Consider the following 22,072-nt stretch of genomic DNA (forward strand, 5'->3'; position numbering starts at 1 on the left):
ACCAAGTGCGTGCGGCGCCATTCCCCACCACTCTGTGGACACGGCCATCCTGACAGTTCTTGACCCAGCTATGAGTGCCCCTGCACAAGCCCAGAGCTGGCACCTTATCCAGGACTGTGCTGTGGGAGACAGAGTCAAAAGCATTCTCAGTTTCCAGCCTGCTGCCAAACTATGGGCTCAGTGGTTTAAGCATGGAGCCTGGACTGAGGGCACTAGTTGCAACACTGTTCCCATCTCTATCATAGGACAAGTTGTAGAAATCACATCAGGAGACATCTCTGTCCTACCAGATCACAGTGGAGATCCCATGCTCTTTTTCATCATGGCACGTTTCCTTACAGAGAGATGTATGTGTGCCCCAAAGGTTCTAATGCTGGCTATTGACTTGCTAAAAACAGTCATATTGGATGCATCCCCTGCCAACAAGCCTTATCTCAGGAAACAGAAGCCAGTTTATGCATATGCATTATTCTTCCAAACCTGTACAAGTTTTTGCCTGATTTCAGGCTGTTGAAGGCAGATGGGATGTGGTTGCCTGGCCTTAGCCCCCTACCCAGCCTCCTAGGCACAGTATTTTTCATCCTTTATCTTAGTTCTTCTATGTCTTTGTTGTTGCACATCTGTAATAGCTGTGAAAACTCAAAGTAATGTGAACAACAACTCCAGACGATGCAACTAAAAAAATTATGAAAGCATTTTTGATAGGTGGAAGAATTTTTTAGATTGTGGCTTTCCAAGTAAATATTTTTTTAAAAAAGGTTTTAGGGTAGTCAGGCTCTTGCCTTTGCAAAAACTCAAGAGAGAATTACAGCTATATTTAAAGAGTTAACCATTTTCAAGCAGCCAGATCAAATATTGTATTTTATAAATCAGAAAGTGAGATGTTCCTCTTGAAATATACTTTCCATTTTTTGTGGCTAAAATTATTCTTTGTATTTCTGTCAGTTTTGAAAATACTTCTGGTCAACCTAAAGACTGCATTATTTTGTGTATCAGCTACTTGCAAAAGTGTTGCTTTTCCCTCACACTTACTCTTGTAACATACATTGTGTCCTGTATATTTATGAAAACCTAGTGAGCTCTTCTGAATCAGAAGTTATTCTTCATTAAAAAAATGAGATTTTATTAGCTAAGTGACATTTTGCTTTTAATCAACAGCATTGCTGGTAAGTACAGGGTTGGTCTATTTGCTGCCTCCTTCCTGACAAAAATTTTGCATGAGAAAAAGATGTGTCGCTGGTGACAAAAGAAACAATTTTGTCATGAAGTACTAAGCATTTTTGATGGCTCTTAGTATATATCCCATTAAGTAAACATAATTGTGCAGCATACTTTAAATGGTTAAAAATTATCTCTTCAAATTTTAGCCCTATTAAATTAAGTTTCCGTAATCATCACTTGATTTCACACACAAAGAAATACTTTGTCTAAAATTTAGTCAGTTTTTACATCATTTTTACATGTTTATTCTCCTCTGAGCTGATCTCCAATTCATCCTCAGGATGGGCACAGTGGCTTCACTGCTTTTGGTAGTTTTTCTCATTCTGCAACATAAACCACTCTCAGGTATTCTGAGTAGTGAGACTGTTTCCCAACAGGGGGAGGAAAAAAAAAAAAAGAGGGAGAATATTAAACAAAAATAGTATTTGATGAATTCTGATGAGCTGACTACAGGATTTCCAGGAATAGAGCAGTGACCTTTCCAGGGCTCAGCATTTTGTCTCTCGTAACAACCAGCAGGAGAGGAAGGTGTTAGTCCTCTGTATGAAGTGCTACACATTACTGCCCTTATAGAAAGAATCTTTTTTAGACTCCAGTGCCACCATCACAGGACCTGATTCAGGCATTTAGGGGTAAAAAGTGTCAGCAACTGGCCACACTGACTATGGGTCTGGATTATGTAGCTCCCCTGAAGTGCAAGTCAACACCCCCACAGGCTTTTCACAACTTCCATCCATGGAAGTGTCTGAGGTCAGGTTGGACAGAGCTAGGAGAAACCTTGTCTAGTGGAAGGTGTTCCTGTCCATGGCAGGGGGATGGAACTAGATGCTCTTTAAGGCTTCTTCTAACTCAAACCACTCTATGATTCTGTGACTCCCTGAAGATGTGCTACAGCTCCCCTTTATGGGTATCAAGAGCTAAAAGCATTGCCTCCCCCTTATAACGCATTCCTACTCCAGTTTCTGTCAGCCTCAATGTACTCTGAGGCACTTCTCTGATTCTCATGGCAGGAAAATTACTGTACAAAGCCTTTCTCTGGCCATCTTACCCTTGGTCCTGGAAATCCTGGCTGTCCTGGAGGACCAGGAGGTCCAACTTGCCCAGTGTCTCCTGGAGGCCCGTGGGGACCCATCAGTCCTGGATGGCCCTTATGACCAGGTATCCCAGGATCACCTGGAGGACCTTTTTCTCCTCGAGGGCCTTTTTCACCTTTGATGCCAGGCTCTCCCTAAGTGAAAAGAAGGACATTACCACCACAAAGAGGGGAACACAGAGAAACACTCACAGTTGAGCTGTCAAAGTCACTGAGTACAACATCTGGTGCACTACAAATGATCCACAAATTACTAGTGATGGAGAATGATTAAAGAGAGACCTGGAAGATTGGGAAGTACTGGCTTCAGTTTTAAATGACCTCTGCCCCCAGCCCCTAACTCCAAATCGTTCTCTTTATTTGAACATCATGAAATAACTAGTAATATTGAGCAATTTACCCTCTCTCCTCTGGAGCCAACTGCACCTTGTTTCCCTGGTGTGCCCTGCAACAAAATAAAGGTAAACGTAAAAGAACCATCCATAATAAGAGTAAATAATTAAACATATACCTTTGCAATGATTCCTGTGACCCCAGGAAAATTTATTCCCATGACAACCCCACAGTCTCCTGACAGCTTTTCCTTTTGCTCTCAATTATCAACATTAGAAGAAAAAAACCAAACAAAAACCCAAACAAAGGAAAAAACAAACAAACAAACAAACCCAAAATAAAACAAATCTCCATAACCAGCAGGTTGAGGGGGGTGATTCTCCCCCTCCACTCCCCTTTGGTGAGACCCCAACTGCAATGCTGTGTCTAGTCCTGGTTCCAGAATATAAGCAAGCACATGAACTTGCTGGAGCAAGTTCAGATGAGGCCACAAAGATGCGGAGGGCTGGAGCACCTCTGCTGTGGACTCAGGCTGAGAGAGCTGGGATTGTTCAGCCTGAAGGAGAGAAGGTTCTGGGAGAACCTCAGTGTTCCTTCCAGTAGTAAAAGGGGGTTGATTTTTTTTTCTCAGAGGCATAAGAGGAAATGGTTTCACAATCAGAGAGGGAGACATTTGGTAGAAATTTTTCACTATGAGGGTGGTGAGGCACTGGAGCAGATTGTCCAGAGAAGTTGTGAATGTCTATCCCTGGAATGGTTCAAGGTTGAATTGAGTGCTGTGCAACCTGGTCTAGTGGAAGATGTTTCTGCCTCTGGCAGGGTGGGTGGAAGTAGATGATATTTAAGATCCCTTATAACCCAAACCATTCTAGGAGAAAAAACAAAACAACAATTTGTTGGAACCCTGGTAACACCCTTGATAATTTTTTTCCCCATGACACTAGCCCTATATTGAAACAACTGGGAGTGTTACTTACCTCTTTTCCAGGAGGACCTTTCTCTCCTGGTTCTCCCTAAAACACACAGAAAGTGGATTTAGCATCACACTGGAGGAGTTGGAAGAAAGACTCCACCTAATAACCATGTCTAACTTGGTGTTAACAACACAAGTTTTCTTCTACATAGTAGCAACCTAGGATTTTTTTTTTGTATGATTTTTCCTTATCCTACTGCTATTGGCCATTTCTGGATAGACACATTCTACTATTTGGAAAGCATTTTTTAGTGAATTTGCATCCCATGCAAACATAAATAACAGGAAGTAATTTCTAATAAACCAGCTGAGGGCAGATGCTTCACTAAAAGTGTGCTCCTGCTTTCAATACATTTTGTTCCTTTTTCTTACCAACAATTCCCAAAGCTTCATACACTTTATATGGTCTTGTTTAACTTAAGGACCACCAGTATTATACCCACAAGTGTCTGAAGATGTAAATGAAGTACACTTTGTAGATAGAAGCATTGTCTTGTATTAGACCAGCTGGAAAAACACATACAGAAGATAAAGGAATTTTAAGCCTAAGTGCTCATCTGTCTTTCAGAATGATATTAAATAATAATATTTTGAATAAGCACCTTGTATAATTATTTATATATATCTATTTAAATTATTTTCTTTGCATTTATAATGCGATAATTAGACAATACAGTTTCCATTTTAGCATTTCAATGAAAAGAAATATGATTGCTGTCCTGAACTGCAGATAAAGCAAAATGAACATTAAAGTTGTTGCTGAAATCCTTGCCACTATCCCATATCATGTGTGGAAAAAATGATCTTTCTAAATCTGTCTGCAGCCAACATACATGATCATATCTATAACACGCATGCAGTATTTTCCCCTAGAAACATAACATCTTCAGCCCTGTTAGCATCCATACACATATCCATGAGGAATGGAACTAAGCAGAGATGTGTGATTCAAATTAGGCTGCAATAAATTCACTTGAATTTTCCTTAGGGCCACTTCAGTTTTAAATGGCCACATGTTTGCGGTTTAAAATTAATTAGAAATATTTCTTTCTCCTCTTTTCATCCAAAAGCTCCCTTTCAAATCATAAAACAAAATATTAAAAAATACAGAAGGAAAAAAGAACCATCCTGTAGAACATGCAGCTCTGCTAGAAAAACATAAAAATATTTTAAATCTCATTTTTTTGTCACAAGAAATCTAGAAATAAAAAAAAAAAATACCTAGGATTCACTTTTCCATCCTTCCAGTGGAATTTACATCTTTTACTCACCTTGTGAGTGGTGAGTGGATTCTGAGGCAGTGATAATGTCATGGTTATAGGTTTATTATTTATTATTTTAGATCACTTTGGGAAATATATGAATGGTTTAATTGCAATGTACCTCTGTTGCTGGCAACAAAGGAATTTCCCTCAGAATAGCAAACATCAGAAATACCTGTATTATTATCAGCACTCACAATTTCCCTCTTTAGTCCACCTAAGGTTCATGCAGAGATGTAGTCTGAGAACTTAAACACCCCATACCAGTATTAAGAAGACTATTGAAGCAGTCTGATTAACGTACACATTATCAGGGCTGACTGGCAGGTACCAGCCCATACATGAAATTATGGTTGTTCATCCATATACAAAATGCTACTTCTCCAGTCCAGTTTCATTTGAAAGCAAACTTATATGGCTTCTGCTTGTGCTTTTTTTTTTTTTTTACCTGACTGAAGATGACCATGTCCCATCTTCCTGTCTAACATTCAAAAGTAAAGAGAAGATCTAATCTATCCCAGACATACTTACAGGTGGTCCCCGGGGTCCTACAAAGCCAGGGAGTCCTGGGCTGCCCGTTTCTCCTTTATTTCCTTTGGGACCCTTAGGACAGAAATGAGACAGACACTAGCAGACCTTCCCCCAACACCTCTTTCCCAGAGCAGTCATTCAGAGATATACTGGAACTGGGAAATTTCACTTTAGCAGCACTACACTGCTCAACACTGTTGGGAACGTTGTTCCAAACACTGGCAAGGAAGAACAAAGTATTTTAGAAAAGCACGTTGCAGGTACTTGGTTGTCTTAAAATAAGCCATGCAGAATCCCTGGGAGAAGATGAAAAGGAAGGGGCAATTGTGGGAGGGGCAGGAGGTGTGTTCTATGGTTGTGGTGTCCCATTGTTTATAAGGGGTGTTGAGAGTGGAAATGCTGTGATGGGTGATGACAGGGAAACGGTGCAGGTGGTCATACTGCTCAAATCCAAGAACACAACCAACAGACAGCTACAGGGCTTCTCCTTTGCCTTTATTTCCAGGTTTGATTTATAAAATATCTGTCTTTCCCTTATCTCTTATGATATTCTGTTAAACTGTCTCTTTTTCCTTGCAGATCAGGGCAGTTCAAATGACAGTTCATGATACAGAACAGTTTCATGCACACTTCTGATGTTGTTTTAACTCTCAGTTTAACCTTTAGATTCAGAACTTTGTCCCCTACTTTTTTTTTGTTCAGCACATACCCGTTTTCCTTCTTAGAGTAAAACTCTAAGAGTGAGCACCAGTGAGCCTGACAGGCACAAAGCACATGGATTTGGGGTGTGCAACTTGCCCTGGAGACTTCAGGGGCTGGACTGTGTTGCTGCGTGTGGGCTTAAGCATGAGCAAGTGTGAATTGTGATGGGCACTGGCAAACAGAAAATGCAAAAGGAGAAGGCTCCTGGCAGGTTTCACCTTGTGATTACAAGTCAGCAATGGTAAAGGTGGAAAAAAAAAATCCTTATTGCCACGATAAGCTCCCTCACCTTCCTTTTTTTTCAAAGTAGAAATATAAAATATTGGCTTGTCACACCACACTGGGAAGGAAATTAGCGCATATGAAAACGAATGGATTTATGTACAGCAAAGGAGACACTTCCCACAATAACCTTTATAAAAAGGAGAGGATTCATTTTAATGACAGAGAAAGATAATGATGAGATGACTGTTCTGCTGACCAACACTGTCTCATTGTTTCCCTTTCCTCATCTATCTGACTTTATCCTTTTTCAATCTCCTAGGTTATTTTTGGACTCAAAATCCTCTGGAGCAAAGGCTGCTGTGGTGCTGTTTGTGCAGGAAGCTGCCTGGTGAGTCCCTGGGTCACATCGTATAGGTACTGAGATAACACTATGATGATTAAAACAATAATCCCCACTTGGCATTCACAAGGCATCCCACAGCCACGGTGACCTGATAAAGACCCACAAGGTAAAAGAGCAGTGACAGGAACTGGGAACAGGGGTGGGTGTAATGCAAAGAAGTTTGAAAAAGCAAGAGCAAGGATCCATGGGGCAAGAAGCAATGACAGCAGTCCCAGAAAGGTAAGAAGAGCTTATGCCAAGGACAAAAAGCCTGTGGCACTTATCTTTTTGACGCAGAAAGACTGTCAGACCACACCACCCTGTCCTACTTCCCCACACAGAAAGGTGGTATTTGCTTCTCTGAGACATCCCTGCAGATGCTTGCTCAGGGCACAAGTCTGTGGCCAGGCTGGGGGGCTTTATGACTTTGTAAGGGTCACAAAGAGTGAAGTCCTGCTGCAGCTTTTCACATTCCTCATGCTCTGCCTTTGTTTTCCTGTTAATCCCACAGTCCAGAAAGCTGTACTGTCTCTCTTTACTGGGCAAAGAAAATGAGGAATCCTGTATTGCAATAGATACTACTGGGCACAAGAGGAATATTTGCATGGATTTGCTGAATTCTGGACTATTTTCAGCAGTAGTCAGAGGAAAAAACACAAAAAACAACCAAACCACCAGCTCCTCACTGTCCTTCTTACAGCTCTTCATTTCCAAGCTGTTCTTCCCCACAGGATGGCTGCAGGGGAGTTTCATTATGCTTCCTGATCCTGGTTTACTGCCCGCTGTCTGCTCTTCCCTCAAGTGCCTGTGAGGATTTTTCTGCTGCCACTATTCCTCAATGGCAGCCTGCCAACTCCCCGAGGCCCTCTCCTTCCTTGTGACAACTCTCTGCTGGCTGCACGCTCTCTGCTTGGCAAAATTAAATCTACCAGTGAAGATGAGGCATGCCAATCTTTTTCCCATGCTAGGCAATCAATCATTTCCATTTGCTGTGAATACTTAACTTTCACTGGGAAAAGTGATGACCCCGCTAGCATCTCAATTCTAGGAATGTAGCCAAACCCTCTTCAAAATTGTGGCCAGCCAGTGATTTTCAGATCACCCATCTTCAGACATGGAAACTTCAGGGATGGTAACCAGAGACACATAATCCACTCCACCTACACTTCACCAGTCACCTCTCTGGCTGCACGAGTTTCCCTCTGTGGTACTTACTGGGATACCAGCTGGGCCGGGTTCTCCTGCAGATCCAGGCACTCCATTCTTGCCCTGTGTCAAAAGAAAAAAGATTAGTGATGTATTGCATGCTAAAACTAGAAATATCCAGCTACACCTACACCAGGAGGGATTTCTTTAGCATTGCTCAGTCTCCTCTCCTGACAGACTGTGTAGTATCTTATTTCCAATTGACCTCACAGCTTCTGCATCCCTGATCTCAGGAAAAAAAAAGGTACGTGGACTCAAATCTGCAGGCCTGAGGAGGACTAAACCAGCACTTCTTCTCCTTTCCTTCATCCTTATCATATGCAGCATCCTTCTGGATGAATGGAGCCAACTCCTCTGGCTGCTCCAAGTCACCTCTGTTCAGACAAGACTCTTTTTAACCATCTCAGGCTTCTCCTTTCTTGGGGAATGGAGAGAAACACTTGTTCTAACACTTGATACTTATCTGACCCCAGATAATTCAGAATGAGCCAAATCATCCTTTAAAAGGAGCTGTTTCTCACTGTTCCTTAAGAAAGCAGCTGAGCTAAACATCCACCAAGTTTGGTGAGATGACGTTTTGCACTCAACTCAACATGCAGAGATGTTTTCCCCTGGACTGGAGTTGATCATAAAGACCAGCCCTTGTATTGTCAGTATTTAAAATTATGCCTCACACTCCTTTTTAGGTAAGAAACAAAGAGGAAGAACAAGAGGAACAAGAGGAATTTCTCTCTCCAAATATTTTTACTGACTGCTAGTGTTCTTCAGGGGCGTGACATGATAGTGACTGATGCCAACAGTTCAGGAATAATGATAAATTATAATAAGATAATAACAGATAATAAATAAAGATAACAAATAATATAATAAATAATATAATATAATAAATTATGAGGTAGAACACAGGAGGTCTCCATATGTTCTTGCAGTCTAAACCCCAGCCCTCCCCAGTTTGGAGGGACCTGCTGCTCCAGCTCCTGGCATTGCTGAGTCAGTATTTTTCCCCTGATCATGCTGTAGAATTTGTTTCACTACCAGGTCGTCCAAGAAGGAAAGGAACTCACTCATTGCAACACACTAAAGATGTGTTCAGCAACACAGATCTCAATTCAGATTTGATATGGGTTAATTTCTAAGACAGAATTTTAAACCCCATGAAATTAATAAAAGTAAATTCCTGAGTCATCCCAAATGAGACCTTTTGAAATGTCAACTAGATCTCTATTTCTCTACTGAAGCTGTAATAAAATAGTACAGGTGAACAGTATCACAACTGGACCCCATATAACTCAGGCTGGGCACCCACAGTGAGTGTCTGCCTTTGAAAACTGAGACCATAGGAGAAGTGAGTAGGATCCCAGAGGTAGGACTGAAATATGAGCATTTCTGACACTACAGTCCCAACAGAATCCACTGAACTGTTCTTCCCACAGAGTCAGCAACCATCAGTCCCCTGCACTATTAGAAGTTTTCATCAGTTTCTAGTAATACCATTCTTATTTGTCTTTCTGAAAGGCAAAGTGTTTGAATCAAACACTGTCTGAATCCTCCTAAACTCTTTTCTTTCAAGCCAGAGTTCTGGACTGCAGAACATTCCCACCACACACAATGCCCCATTCCTGGAAGTTTTCAAGGCTGGGCTGGATGGAGGTCTGAGCAAGCTGCATCCCTTTCCACAGCAAAGGGTTAGAACTACATTATCTTTAACATTCCTTCCAATCCAAACCATTCTATGAACCATTATGGACCTCTAGAAATGACTTGTCAAAAGAGAAAACTCACCGGCTGCCCTCGGAGTCCTCGAGGGCCCTGTGGTCCTATGGGACCAGGATCGCCCTGAAAGGAAGAAAAGCATTCTGGTGAGTGAGAAAGGTCTGACATGGAGGCAAGTGAACAAACATTTTAAAATGCTCCTGCTAAAATATGCCATTCTCACATATCAGGGGAAAAAGGATTAAAGGAGTCTCACTGTCCCCTTTCAGTTATTTATGAGGAAAACCAACCCTTTGAATTTTAAACACCTACCACTGAATGATGCCTGATTACAGGCAGAAACCACTTCTATCAGGTTATTATCAGATTATTTTAAAGCTGTATTTCTTAGGGACAGAGATTATCTGAAATTTCTCAAGAATTGACAAGTCTATTCTTTCTCCAGGGACGCATCATCTCCTCTGAGAGTTCTTTTTGGTCTGCCTTACATTTTGCTTTGTAGGGTACCATTTACAGCACAGCAGTTTCCAGTGACACACAGGGGTGCAAATGAGAAGCCACTTCTGCAGGTCCCATGGCAGTGGCACATCAGCTGCTCGGAACATTGCTCAGCACCTGCTGCAGGATCCCACGTCAGCTGCACCCTCCCAGGACTTTGTTATGTGACTGCACTTGGCACTAATCATGCCAGAGGAACTGTTTGTACCATCCTTCTTTCCTCTGAGCTGCAGGAACTTATTCCATAGGTATTTCACAGACTTCAGTGGAGCAACACACTCAGTCAGGTACAGCTGTGGCAGAGGAAGCGTGACAGAGCCTGGCCTGGTGGGACCTGCAGAGCGAAGCACTGCTCAGAGATGGGTGCCAGAAGACAGGTCCATGGCTACCAAGCACAGCCTGGCTTTCACACAATGCTGCTTTCTCTGCTTATCCAAAGATATATCTGACATTTTTGTGCCAGCAGCTGAGCAGTGACAAAGGCCCTCTAATTCATTGTTTCCCCTAATGATCTTTGCACAAATCATTCCCTGCAGTAATTCACCCTTCAGCGAAGTTTCTGCAGCTGTTTCAGGTCAGGGTCACTGTGAATTAAAATTTTCATTTGTCAGGAAGAAGGAGATTCATTTCTGCTCAAAATGGTGCACTTACATCCTTCCCTGGTGGCCCCTCACGACCAGCAGGACCCATCACACCTGGCTCCCCCTGCAATTCAGCAAAAAGGGAAGAGAGATCAGCTCAAGGTCAAATTCAGACCAGTATCACCACTACATGTGATATGGGGTTTCTGCAATGTGTGACTGAGCTCAGTGAAAACTTTTTTAAAGCACACAAGAGCCTCGTTCATCTTATATGACATGCAGCTTATAAAAATAACTCAGAAACATCTCCTGTAAGTGATGCACAAGACATTGCTCTGCTTTCCAGCAAATTATTTGCTACTGCTACTGCAGGCACTGAAAACACCAACACATTCGTGATACAGAAGTTATTATAATAAGGAAGAGATGAGAAACTCCAGCACTGGATTTTTCATGTAAGCTTCTGCAAGCTGAGAATTTTATTTCCCTGTAAAAAAGGCAAGAATTAGGTGGAAGAACATTCAGTTTTGTATTTTCCCTTTTACACCAAGGAGCTCCAAACAGAGTGGAGAACAACTTTTCATGCAGGACTTGAAGTGTGGGTTTTATGACCCACAGGCAACTAAGTCAAAGGGACATTTCACTTTTCTGTAAGTTCAGTACTTGAACGTTTTGCACTTCTTCAGCATTTGTGAAGGAGAGCTAATACTTGTCCAAAAAGTGCAGAAGGGGTCCTCACTTTGCCATCATTGTTACTAGAAGGATGTGGTATGGAGGCAACCTTGAGACTTCTTCACAAAGGACTGTCTCAAGGAGAGCATGAGAGGATTCAGCTCTACCAGCTGCCTCACCTTCCCCAGAATCAGAAGTTCAGCAGAGGGAGTGAAGACAGATGCTGTCATTTTTGCACCATAGATATGACTCATAGTTGAAAACAGCCACATGAAACACTGTCATCATTTTTACCTACTCCCTCAGAAAAGGCAACTTCAATTCTCACAATCATTCTCCAGAGGATTGTGCATGAGGTACCTGTTACTTACCCGGGGACCTGGGGGACCTGTATCTCCTCTCTGTCCTTTGAAACCCTACACAAGGGAATTAAATCAATGATTATCCATCACTCTGATGCAGGACACACTAAGAAAACTCTAGCTTGAATGTTTCTTTAATAACCTTTCCAGTTTTGCTAGAAGTTACTAGGGACTGGTCAGCACGGAGTAGCTGTGTCCCAGGGAGTAATAAGGCAAGGTTGCATCACAGGAAAAGCTTGCTATAGTTCCTTAAGCTGTAAAACCCAGGCTGTATCCTGAGTATCAGCCAATATATTATTTAACCCTAAACTTTACTGTCCCCACTCTTTCAGAGGACATGTAACAGATCACGAGGGCTACAGCTGTGACTTTTGGTGGAAGAGTGTCATGAGGTTACATGCCTTAATTTCTAGATAAGGGATTTACTCTTCTCCACATATGAATGATTTAGAAATGTCTCTTTTTGTTGTTTATTTATGTACTTTATTTAGTCACAATGCCACGACTGTTATATGTTTGCAAGAAGAGCCCCATTTGCCCAAGAAATGTTCCCTGACTACAGTGCAGGGGGTTGGGTGGGTGGAACCCTTCAGAGCAGACCCACCGGCAATCCTCTGGCTCCCTCCCGGCCTGGGAGCCCTTGTTCTCCAGGCTTGCCCTGTGGGAAACAATAATGCTCATGTTAGAGAGAGCCCCAGGTCCATCTCACTGCTGTTGAAAACTTCCCACTCCTCTCCCTTAGACATAACATCACTGAGAACGTTGAGTGTCCAGGGTTTGTCCAGCAGTCTGAGTTTGCAAGGAGACCAGCAGTGACAGACATTCCCTAACACACCTGGACTGGCACTGTCACCTGCACCCTGAGGTATTTCACAGCTCTGGACTGGTGCATGCTTTCAGTGTCAGAGCTGCACCAATACCTGATCAGCACAAGCAAAACCAGCATCTGCACATAGAAATGGTGTGGTTTGGGGCAAACACAAACTATCTGCAGCTTCTGTGACAAGCACTCCTCTACTGAGCAGTTCTCCTAATGCCTGGGAACTTGGCTGTTCCCAGAACCACTAAGTCCCATTTGACAAGTCACAGAAAGAGGCTAGCAATGCCTGATACTTGAAGCACATTCTTCACGTAACACACACAATTGCAAGAAATAACATTCACTGTCAAATTTACTAACATTGCCTTTTAGCTGACAACTTTGTGGCTCAGCTTTTTTCCCTCAGTCAATTCAAGTATAGACTAAGTAAAGAAAATCATATGTAAACCCTCTAATTCTGGGCAGCAGAACTGTCTCAAAGCAATCCAGAAAAAAGCTTCTTTAAAGACTCCTCCTCTAAACTTTTTATGTCCCATAAACTTCTATCGAAAGGATGGATCACTAGGTTTAATGTTACAAGACAACCTTCTTACTCTGCAGTGTTTAAGACAGCTGTAAAAGTGGAGTCACGAAGTTTTAGTGTATTTATGGTAGTTGTAAAAGTAAAAGAACCTAGTTCCTTTTCAAGATTGTTCATGTGTCATGCCTATAAATCACTCAAGAAAATACAGTCCTTCTGGTGTTGAAAACAGATGTGCAAACAGGCTCCTTGTTCCCCCTAAGGAGTCCATAGATAGGCAGCTCCAAAAACAACAACTGGATGTAGCTTCTGATTGCCTGAGCAAAACAGTTTTAAATTACATTACCGGCTCCCCCAGAGATCCTGGTTTGCCATCCTTGCCATCATTCCCAGCAATGCCCTGTTAAATGAAATGCAAAACAGGGTAAAAGAATTGATAAGGAAAATTGGTGGGAGTTTTGGAGTGTGAAAACTCTGCTCAATCATGATATGTTTGTGTTTGGCTAAATCTCCAAAACCTTCCCTACTTCTACAGCTCATAAACCTCTCCCTGCAAGACCCCTGTAAAAGCATAATTTATTTCCCTTTCTAATGTGGCAATATTTCCCTTTCCAGCAAGGTCAACATTCCAACCATCTCATATCAGGATACTAAAACCAACTGTTATAAATCATTACAATGCCATTATCTTCATTCAGGTGGGCTACTTGACAGTAGAATTATCTCTGGCTCTACCTTAATGACAGATTAAAAAACTCCCAAAATATTGTATTGTTACATTTTCCAGAAGAGAGGAGTCTATGCCCAAGGTGCACTTGAACCTGACTCAGTGCAAAGGAATCATTCTGACTGTGGATTCAGATAAAGTCAGTGTCCCAGTCTCTGAATCCTTGTGCCCTTACTCTGGGGTTAGAAGTTGATTTTTGTGCTCTGTTTAAGAGTATTTCTTCTAATGCGAAGACAGGCAAGGAACAGGCCTGATTCACATTGTTATTAACACTTTGCTTTAAAGTGATCAAATACAGCATCCACAATATCCTAGAATAAGGACATTGCATCAGCATGACCTGCTACAGAGAATACATGGCTCTCAAAGCACCCCAGAAGTGTCACCTCTTTGTTTTACATACCTATGTGTGCATGAATAATTTAATGTACCGAATTAGAAGGAGCTTAATCACACTCACTGGAAGTCCAGGCAGCCCTGGTGGGCCCTGTGGACCTGGGGGACCATCTTTGCCCTGGAAAAAAAGAGAGAACAAACACTGAGGGTCAGGCAAGCTCCTCAGAGGCTTCTATCAGATGAAAATTCATCACATGTAGAATCTGACAGGGCACAATTGTGAGAAGTTGGTCTTGTAGCCTATGTCACAGTCTATAAGGTTTTCTTGAACTCCTTCTAGTTTAGAATGGATGGCTCTCTTTTCACATAAAACACTCACCATTATCTATGAGTTCTTACAAACTGAAAAAACACTGAAATCACTGGTAATTTGTTTTTTCTGAAGCTTAATTATATTTAATATTTCATTTCTAACTTCCTGGATGAGGTGTCCTGCCAAGAAGCAGATTTATATTTCATACCTTTTAAATGAGTAGTTACCAGAAGTGCCTTGCTGACCATCCCAAGAAATCCCCTTACCCCACAGGACTGGACAATATCATTCCAGGTCTTTCAGAGTGTCACAATATTATCATCAATTTGAAATGGTATTTCAGCCAGCCTGTCCATCTTGTCTCTGGCCTCTCTGAGAATGCTCACTGAGCCATCAGAAGGACCATCACTGTTTATTTATTATGAAGTTTAGGTTGTGAAATGGTTCTGCAAAAGGCACCTTGTCCCTTAGGAAACCTTGCTCTAGAAATCCATCATGGAATTACAATTTTAAACTCTTCCAACTCAACAGCAGGTATTCTTCAGGGAGGGTTCATTTTTAACTTTTCAAACTGAAGTTAGCATCAATCAGATTACCCTGTCTCTCCCAGGGTGTTCTGATGCATTACCATAAGGTAGCATCTGAAAACCTTAAAATGAAACAGTAATGCCAAAGTTCTTCATGGGTTTCTCCAAGATTATATCTGTACTGGAGTTTTTGGTGGTGCCAGGAAATAGTGCCAGGCTCCAGCATCTCAGCAGTCTGTGCTGTGACATCCTTCAACAGGTTGCTGGCTGTGTTTTGGTAATCCTCACACAGAGTTCAGGTATTAGCCTTAGGTCATGAATCATCCTAACAGATTTAGAAATCCTGTTCTGGAGGCTAAGAGATGTCAATAGCAAGGCCAAACAGCCAAGAGGTACAAAAACCTTTGTAGAGGTCCCATGGGCTGGGCTACCCTCTGGCTAACTTGGAGTTTCATTTGGTGAGTAAAAAAAGTGCCAGAACAGTAACCTGTGGTTATTTGTGAGGTTCTACTTGCAGACTGATTTTTCTGGGGAGCTTTCAAAGGGTTTTACATGGATGCCATCTCAGCTTTACTTCACAGACCTAAACCTAGGTGAGGCCAGCAGTCAAGCACAGAGCTTAGAGCTCACCATGTCTCCTGGGTTTCCTGCTGGTCCTATTGGTCCTGGTGCCCCATCTGATCCCTAAACAAAATAAAGCAGAAACAAAGTCAATGATTAATGCATTTTATGTGTTTGTCAACACATTTCCTACCACAGCTGGCAACTCTGGAGCTTTCTTTAATCACTCAGCTCAACATTCATTCCACTTCTTCATTCATCACTGAAAAGCAATGCCAACCTCTGCACTCAATCAGCCTCCAAAGCCAGAAATAGTCAGATATTTGAGTTTGATCTTGGCTCTTCCTTCTGAAAACAGGGGACAAATAGGAAAAAGCCAATCATGACAAAAATAACTCTGAAGAGCAGCAGTTATGGGAGAACAGAAATTACAAAGCACACTCTGTGGCAGGCGAACTCCTGGAGCCACGAGTCAATGCAGATAGGGGGAAAAGTCAGCAGAAGCTGAAGAACAAAACTGTCTAGGGGACATCACATTTTGCACTGTTTTGACAGGCTCAGTTTTACTTTGCACTTTTCCTTTGGCTGTGAGTCTGTTCAGGAGGTCTCATAGGACAATTTTAAGTGTTTTAATCCCACTGGTACAGCTCTGTAGTTGTAGCAGTATTAGGTTAATAGAGACACAGCAAATGTGTCTATTATTAACTTCTCCTAAAGTAATGCTCAGGGAGTTCCAGTGACCCACAAGGCAAGTCTGTGTGTTGTCCCAGCAGCAAAGCATCCAGCATCCTTTAGGCACTGCTACCATCTGAATATGGAATTTTAGTCTAACCCCCCATTTCTGGTATGTCCTGTGATTTAGCACAATGTGAATTCAGGTTGTGCTGGTCCCCAGAATAGATGAAGGTGGCCTACCCTCAGCACAGCAGAGTCAAAATGCACTGTAAGCAGCAATATGAGCAGTGATGACTCTGGGCAATGAAAGGTGGTTTGGAAAGAAAAGTCCTTGACTCAGAAAAAAATCCCCTAACTTGAAGGGAGTAAAGCAGAGATATCACCAGCAGGAGAGCCAAGTGATTTCAGCCATGATTCTATACTATCACCCCTTTTTAAATACAAAGAAGCATAATTTTATTCATGGATAGAGCAGGATTAAGAATGAGAAGTACTGTGATGGAGAGGGACATGTAAAAGGCCTTTTAATTCAAAACTAAATCACAGAACATTAAAATTGGAGAAAATCCAGTCTCATACCACTGTGCAAAATTGAGAACTAAAATGCTCTTAGATCTGCTAGTTCTAGGCTAATAATATTCCACACACAGGAAAGCACCTATACATGTACTAAATAGTCCCTGTGGAAGAGTTTTCATCATCAGTTTTGTGTTGTATAAAGAGAGCAAGTGAAGCTTAGCAACAATTTACAGAATGAGTTGAAGCAATCAGTGGAAAGTGGCCAATGTATTAAATAGCAATTATCATGAGTGGGGAACTCTATCACCCTCAGGGGATCATTAAGAACCCACTGGAAAATGCAAATTCAATGCACAGACAGATGGGAATGGTCCCTTCTACCACATGGAGCTTGCAATACCCTTTATTAGCAAGAAACTACAGGAGCATCTTTGCAACAGAGAACTTACAGGTGGACCAGGGTTTCCAGGAGCCCCTGAGAAGCCAGGCATTCCAGGATGTCCCTGCAGAATGAAAACAGAGGCTTTCTTTATGCATTAGTCGCATATCTACTTGTATAAAAGTTAACTGGTGATTATTGTGAGGTAACACCAAAATGAGTCAATCACAGAGAGCTGGTTGTAAGGGAATAAAGATCTGTGACTGTTTGAAGTGAAACCTTGGTTTCCACTGTGCATTTCAGAAATAACATAGTTACATTTCAGGTGTACTTCTTCCCATGCGTATTTTAGTCTATGCTAAAGGGAAGTTGAGAGCAGATATTGTGGAATTGCACAAGACAGGAGGTCAGCTGGGAAACCAAGCCTATGTAAAATGTCCTAAAAATGTCATTGAAGAGGTGCTGATTTGCACCTTAAACTAGTGACTCAGCCCTTGGCAAAATTAACTATGGAAGTTTACTCTAATTTAAACCATTCTCATATTTCTCAGTCCCTCCTAAAAGAGGTTCTCCTTACACTCATCATGTGAGACAAACAGACACGCTGGCTTTTTCAACCCAAAGACACCTGAACTCCTGGAAATAATCTAGAGATTATCCAAGGAAGTGAGTAAGGGCTAGGTAATGTAGAGAATTTAATGCATTCAGTCCAGAGGTGAGGAAACAGATGGCACTGCGAGGTTTTTATTGGAGATGAGGATGGAAGTCTGTGGAGAATTGCTATGGAATCAGTCTTTGGCAGAGCCTATTTGTGGTTTGTCAGTGATGAAGAGCTCCCATCTTCCTGCTCTGCCTCTGAGAAGGGTGCTCTTGTACAGGCATCATAGGAGTTAGCGATGAAGGAACGATCACAGTGACAGCACTGATGGAAAGCACACTCTTTTTTTACCTGTTCACCTTTTTCTCCTACTTCCCCAGTCATACCACGATCTCCTTTAGCACCCTGGTAATAAAAAAGAGCCATTGAAAGTCAATGAGATTCAGTGTTGTGACAGCTTTTTGACCTCTCTCATAAAGCACTTGGACATTCAAGAATAAAACTCAAGAATCAGGACTGAGTCCTCCTTGTCCTCCTCTTAAATTTTTCTCCAGACTTTCACTACCAGTGCTGGAGCCAGGAATATATGTGGAAAATGGCCTTTCAGCAGACCCAGCATAGCTGTTTTTTAATGTTTTATTATCATAGGTATAAAGAGGAATTACACATCCTTAAAGACCAGGCAGGTTGTTAGGCACTTCACTAAATCACATCTTCATAAAGAATCATCTGGCCCAACAAAGATGCCTACACCCTTCAAGGACAGCAGCAATAAAACCAGCATTTCCAAGGTGCAGCCAGAAAATTCATACCCAGAAAGTGCTCCCCTCTTTCTCTTTTTCTCCTTCTCTCTCTTTTCTAGAGACACAGGACAGAAACAGCTAACTCAAATCTCTGCATTATCAGTGCTTACAGTGAGACAAGACTGTCTGAAAATTACTGAGGTAATGGTGAACAAGGTGTGAACAATGCATAGAGCAATAATGAATTACTGGCCATGGAAATAATACAGTGATTTACTACATGAGAGCTAGGAGACAAGGGGGAGAAGGAGGTGCGCTATTTATTAATAAAAGAGCTCTAATTCATATGGCCAGAAGGAATGAAGCTGCTCATGACAAAGATCTGCAGCTCTACTGCTCTTCTTTCAGAGCAGGACCTAATAACTTGGATGATGTTGGTAAGGACAATACACCAGAGTCAAAAGTGAAGAGCAATTTGAGTCTTCCACTGCAAAGAGCCTCCTGAGATATGTAGAAAAGAGTCACAAAGACTGTTTTTGTATTTGCTCCTTCCGAGGGGTCTTACAATACCTTATTTTTCTTGAGAACTCTTCTTACTGAATTCAAACTAGACTACTTATCAGTTACTTGATTTGACTTTATGCACATGTACAGTTTGAAATTTATCCTGGTTATTTCACCTAACTGTCCATTCTTGCTGCCTAAATCTCTGCTTTTTCATGACATATAAGAAAGCAGCAGATGTGGTATGTCTCAGATTGCTTGGCATTTCTGCCAGTTATTGGCTTTATGGGTTATTAATTCTCTCATAAATTTTATCTTGGAACGTACTTTCATTTTGATCAACTCTATGTTTACTTTTGAGATAGTGCTGCTCTTTCTACCACACTTTTAATTGCAAGATATGAAATTAATTAACGAAACTGTATGAGCTTGTCCTGCACTGTAACAAGTGCAAATACAAAGATGTTAAAATAGCAGGAGCTGTTTTAGACCGTAAGTCAGTAGAGAAAGGACATGTGGGGGAAACTTTGGCTGATCATTAAATCACCTTATCTCTCCCTCCATTGATTTGTTTTTATTTATTTCACATTAGGCAGTTGTAAAGGTTTTAATTGTGGCCAGGCACTGGCATTGTGAGCAGACTGGTGTCAGCCCTCTTTATGGAAAATGCTTGAAATGTGACATTATTGGAATACTTCAAACAAGGGAAGTTTTATGTTGATCTACGTCCTACACCACGAAGCAGGAGCTTCTAAATATAGCTTAATATAGCTAAAACAAGAAGCTTTGTCCTGTAACATGTTTCAGGAAATATGTGGAGTTTTTGGGTAACACTACCACGGCAGATGGTGTGTTTGGAGCCCAGCAGCCCATTGCAGCCTTAATTTAAGTGGTTCCAGAACATAAGATTCAAAAAGGAGAGGAACGGGCATGGTGGCTACTGCTGAGGCTTTAATTTCTTTCTCACCTAATTTGAGTTGAAACTTACTCTCAAGTCTATCCATCAATGTAATGAAATTCAGCATCAAGAATCAGGTGCTTTAGATTGTTTGCCTGCCTGTGTGTGAATGAAGGGATGACAGAAGACACTACTGAAGTGAAACAATCCCTCATGCCATGGGCAGGGACACCTTCCACTAAACCAAGTTGTTCAAAATCTCTTCCAAATTAGCATTTAACATTTCCAGAGATGGGGGATTCACAGTTTCTTTGGGTAACCTGTTCCCAAAATAATCAGGGTGACTAATTAGTCACAAATAAGTTTCCATTAGACAGCTGAAGAAAACCAACCAACCTTTGGGCCATCGAGCCCAGGTGGGCCTGGAGGACCTCTGGGACCAGCAATCCCCTGCAATGCACAAGAGGCAGAGGTAAACACCAGTTTAGTTCTTTGACCCCAGGGGCCTCTAAAAAAGATTCACCAGGTTGTTGATGAAAAAAAAATAACCATCTCATAAGAAACCATCAACCATATTAATAGAAAAACAGGATCACAGCAGATCCAAGGCAGGGTCACTCCCTCAGCTCTCTTACCGGTTTCCCATCCTGGCCATCTCTACCTGGTGGTCCTCGGAGACCTTTATCCCCTTTGAAACCTGGGATGCCTGGCAGTCCTGGTGGGCCAGGAGGGCACTCACTGCACACATCCTGGGAGAGAACATGGAAAAACACATCAGCAATAGGCTGCAGGCACTTGGCAGACCCTATGGACACCCACTATGAACGCAGCACTGTGGTGCTGCAATTCTTAAACCTTTGCTGTTTTACCTCAGGATCGGGGTGAGTTTGCCTTAAAGAACTACAATGAGGGCAGCATGAAGCAGAGTGAGGGTCAGCAGCTGAGCTCACACATGCTTCCATGGGAAGTTTCCTATCAGTTCTAGGTCCTAATTGGTCATCCAGGACCAGGAAACCAAGGAAAAGCTCTTCCTGATGGGGAGGCCAGGGAGACTAGCAAGAAAAACATTGGTTTGAATCTACAAGAGCGATAGATACCTGTGTCTGCTCTAGTCTGAAAGATCTGCATTACTGCTTAGAGTTTCTAGGGAAAAATCAAGTGCAACACAACATCAGAGTTTTGCAGGGGAAATTATTCAGCAGCCAGCCTGGCTAAGGACAACTCATCCAATGGAGTTTGTGAGGACCAAGTGAATGTCACAGTGTCCTGGCCAAATTTTATCCGGGAGAATCACTACCTCCCTCCTTCCAAACCTCTTTGAAGCATCATCTCAGCAGTCTTTACATTCCAAGTATTCTCAGGAAATTGAACCCATGTATGACATTTCCATTTCAAAGGCAGACTCCCTTCAGTAAAAGGGGAGGGAATCCTGCCCATAAGAGCATAATATAAAACAGATAATCAGGCTGAGAGTCAGGAGCCCCTGCTACAACACCCAACTCTGTCAATGATCCATTGCAAAACTATGGGGCAAATTGTCTGAGTCTTAGTGCCTACATCCACATTTATCTACTAACAATGTAAGTGCTTGAGAAACACCCATAACAACAGAGCCCTAATTTCAGCTGGGATTTCAAGGTGCTGCTTTCTGTACCAAGCGTGGAGTGAAAAAATACCAAGCAGAAAAAATGCACAAATGTGTTTAACCATAATATAAGCAAAGGAAGAAAATGAAAGAACATAAAAATGACATCCTGTACCCAAGAATGAGTCTCTTGCTCTTGTTCAGATAAAAAATCCCAAACAATACCTTACAATGAAACCTCCAGAACAATACTGGGCTCCATAAAACAAAGTCAGCTCTTCAGTGAAGAGTAATTTCACAGCAGTAATCTTAAAAGGGTCCTTTGGTTAATGTGGTTGGTAAAAGAAGGTAATTTTTTAGTTTCTTTTAATCAATAAGAAAAGATTTCTTGCCAGGTTTAAGACAGTTTAAAAAACTCACAACTCAGCCCATGTGAATCTATAAAGATTTTTCAGTCAACACCTATTAAAGACTGACTAATTTCTCAGAAAATTCTTAACATGGAGAGTAAAGTCAGACAGATTATCACTTTTGAAGCACAGGTACATCTAGGGTTAATTACCTGCATCCCTTTAGATTCAGAATGCAAACTAAATTTGCACCCACAGCTACC

The 22,072-nt window shown here is 41.8% G+C and overlaps 1 protein-coding gene across 1 annotated transcript in view; it reads right to left on the reverse strand.

Moving 5' to 3' along the window:
* Positions 1 to 22,072, reverse strand: part of COL22A1 (collagen type XXII alpha 1 chain) — a 231,592-nt gene that overhangs the window by 14,370 nt on the left and 195,150 nt on the right. The window contains exons 45-60 of the mRNA XM_033078454.1: positions 20,510 to 20,623; positions 20,271 to 20,324; positions 18,081 to 18,134; positions 17,202 to 17,255; positions 15,628 to 15,681; positions 14,282 to 14,335; positions 13,441 to 13,494; positions 12,359 to 12,412; positions 11,764 to 11,808; positions 10,791 to 10,844; positions 9,711 to 9,764; positions 7,938 to 7,991; positions 5,414 to 5,485; positions 3,625 to 3,660; positions 2,715 to 2,759; positions 2,270 to 2,449 (exon numbers count right to left, since the gene is read on the reverse strand). Of these exons, the coding sequence (XP_032934345.1) occupies positions 2,270 to 2,449; positions 2,715 to 2,759; positions 3,625 to 3,660; positions 5,414 to 5,485; positions 7,938 to 7,991; positions 9,711 to 9,764; positions 10,791 to 10,844; positions 11,764 to 11,808; positions 12,359 to 12,412; positions 13,441 to 13,494; positions 14,282 to 14,335; positions 15,628 to 15,681; positions 17,202 to 17,255; positions 18,081 to 18,134; positions 20,271 to 20,324; positions 20,510 to 20,623 (1,032 nt within the window). The remainder of the gene's footprint in view (positions 1 to 2,269; positions 2,450 to 2,714; positions 2,760 to 3,624; positions 3,661 to 5,413; positions 5,486 to 7,937; positions 7,992 to 9,710; positions 9,765 to 10,790; positions 10,845 to 11,763; positions 11,809 to 12,358; positions 12,413 to 13,440; positions 13,495 to 14,281; positions 14,336 to 15,627; positions 15,682 to 17,201; positions 17,256 to 18,080; positions 18,135 to 20,270; positions 20,325 to 20,509; positions 20,624 to 22,072) is intronic.

Source organism: Catharus ustulatus, chromosome 1 (genome assembly GCF_009819885.2).
Source record: "Catharus ustulatus isolate bCatUst1 chromosome 1, bCatUst1.pri.v2, whole genome shotgun sequence".
Lineage (NCBI taxonomy): Eukaryota > Metazoa > Chordata > Aves > Passeriformes > Turdidae > Catharus > Catharus ustulatus.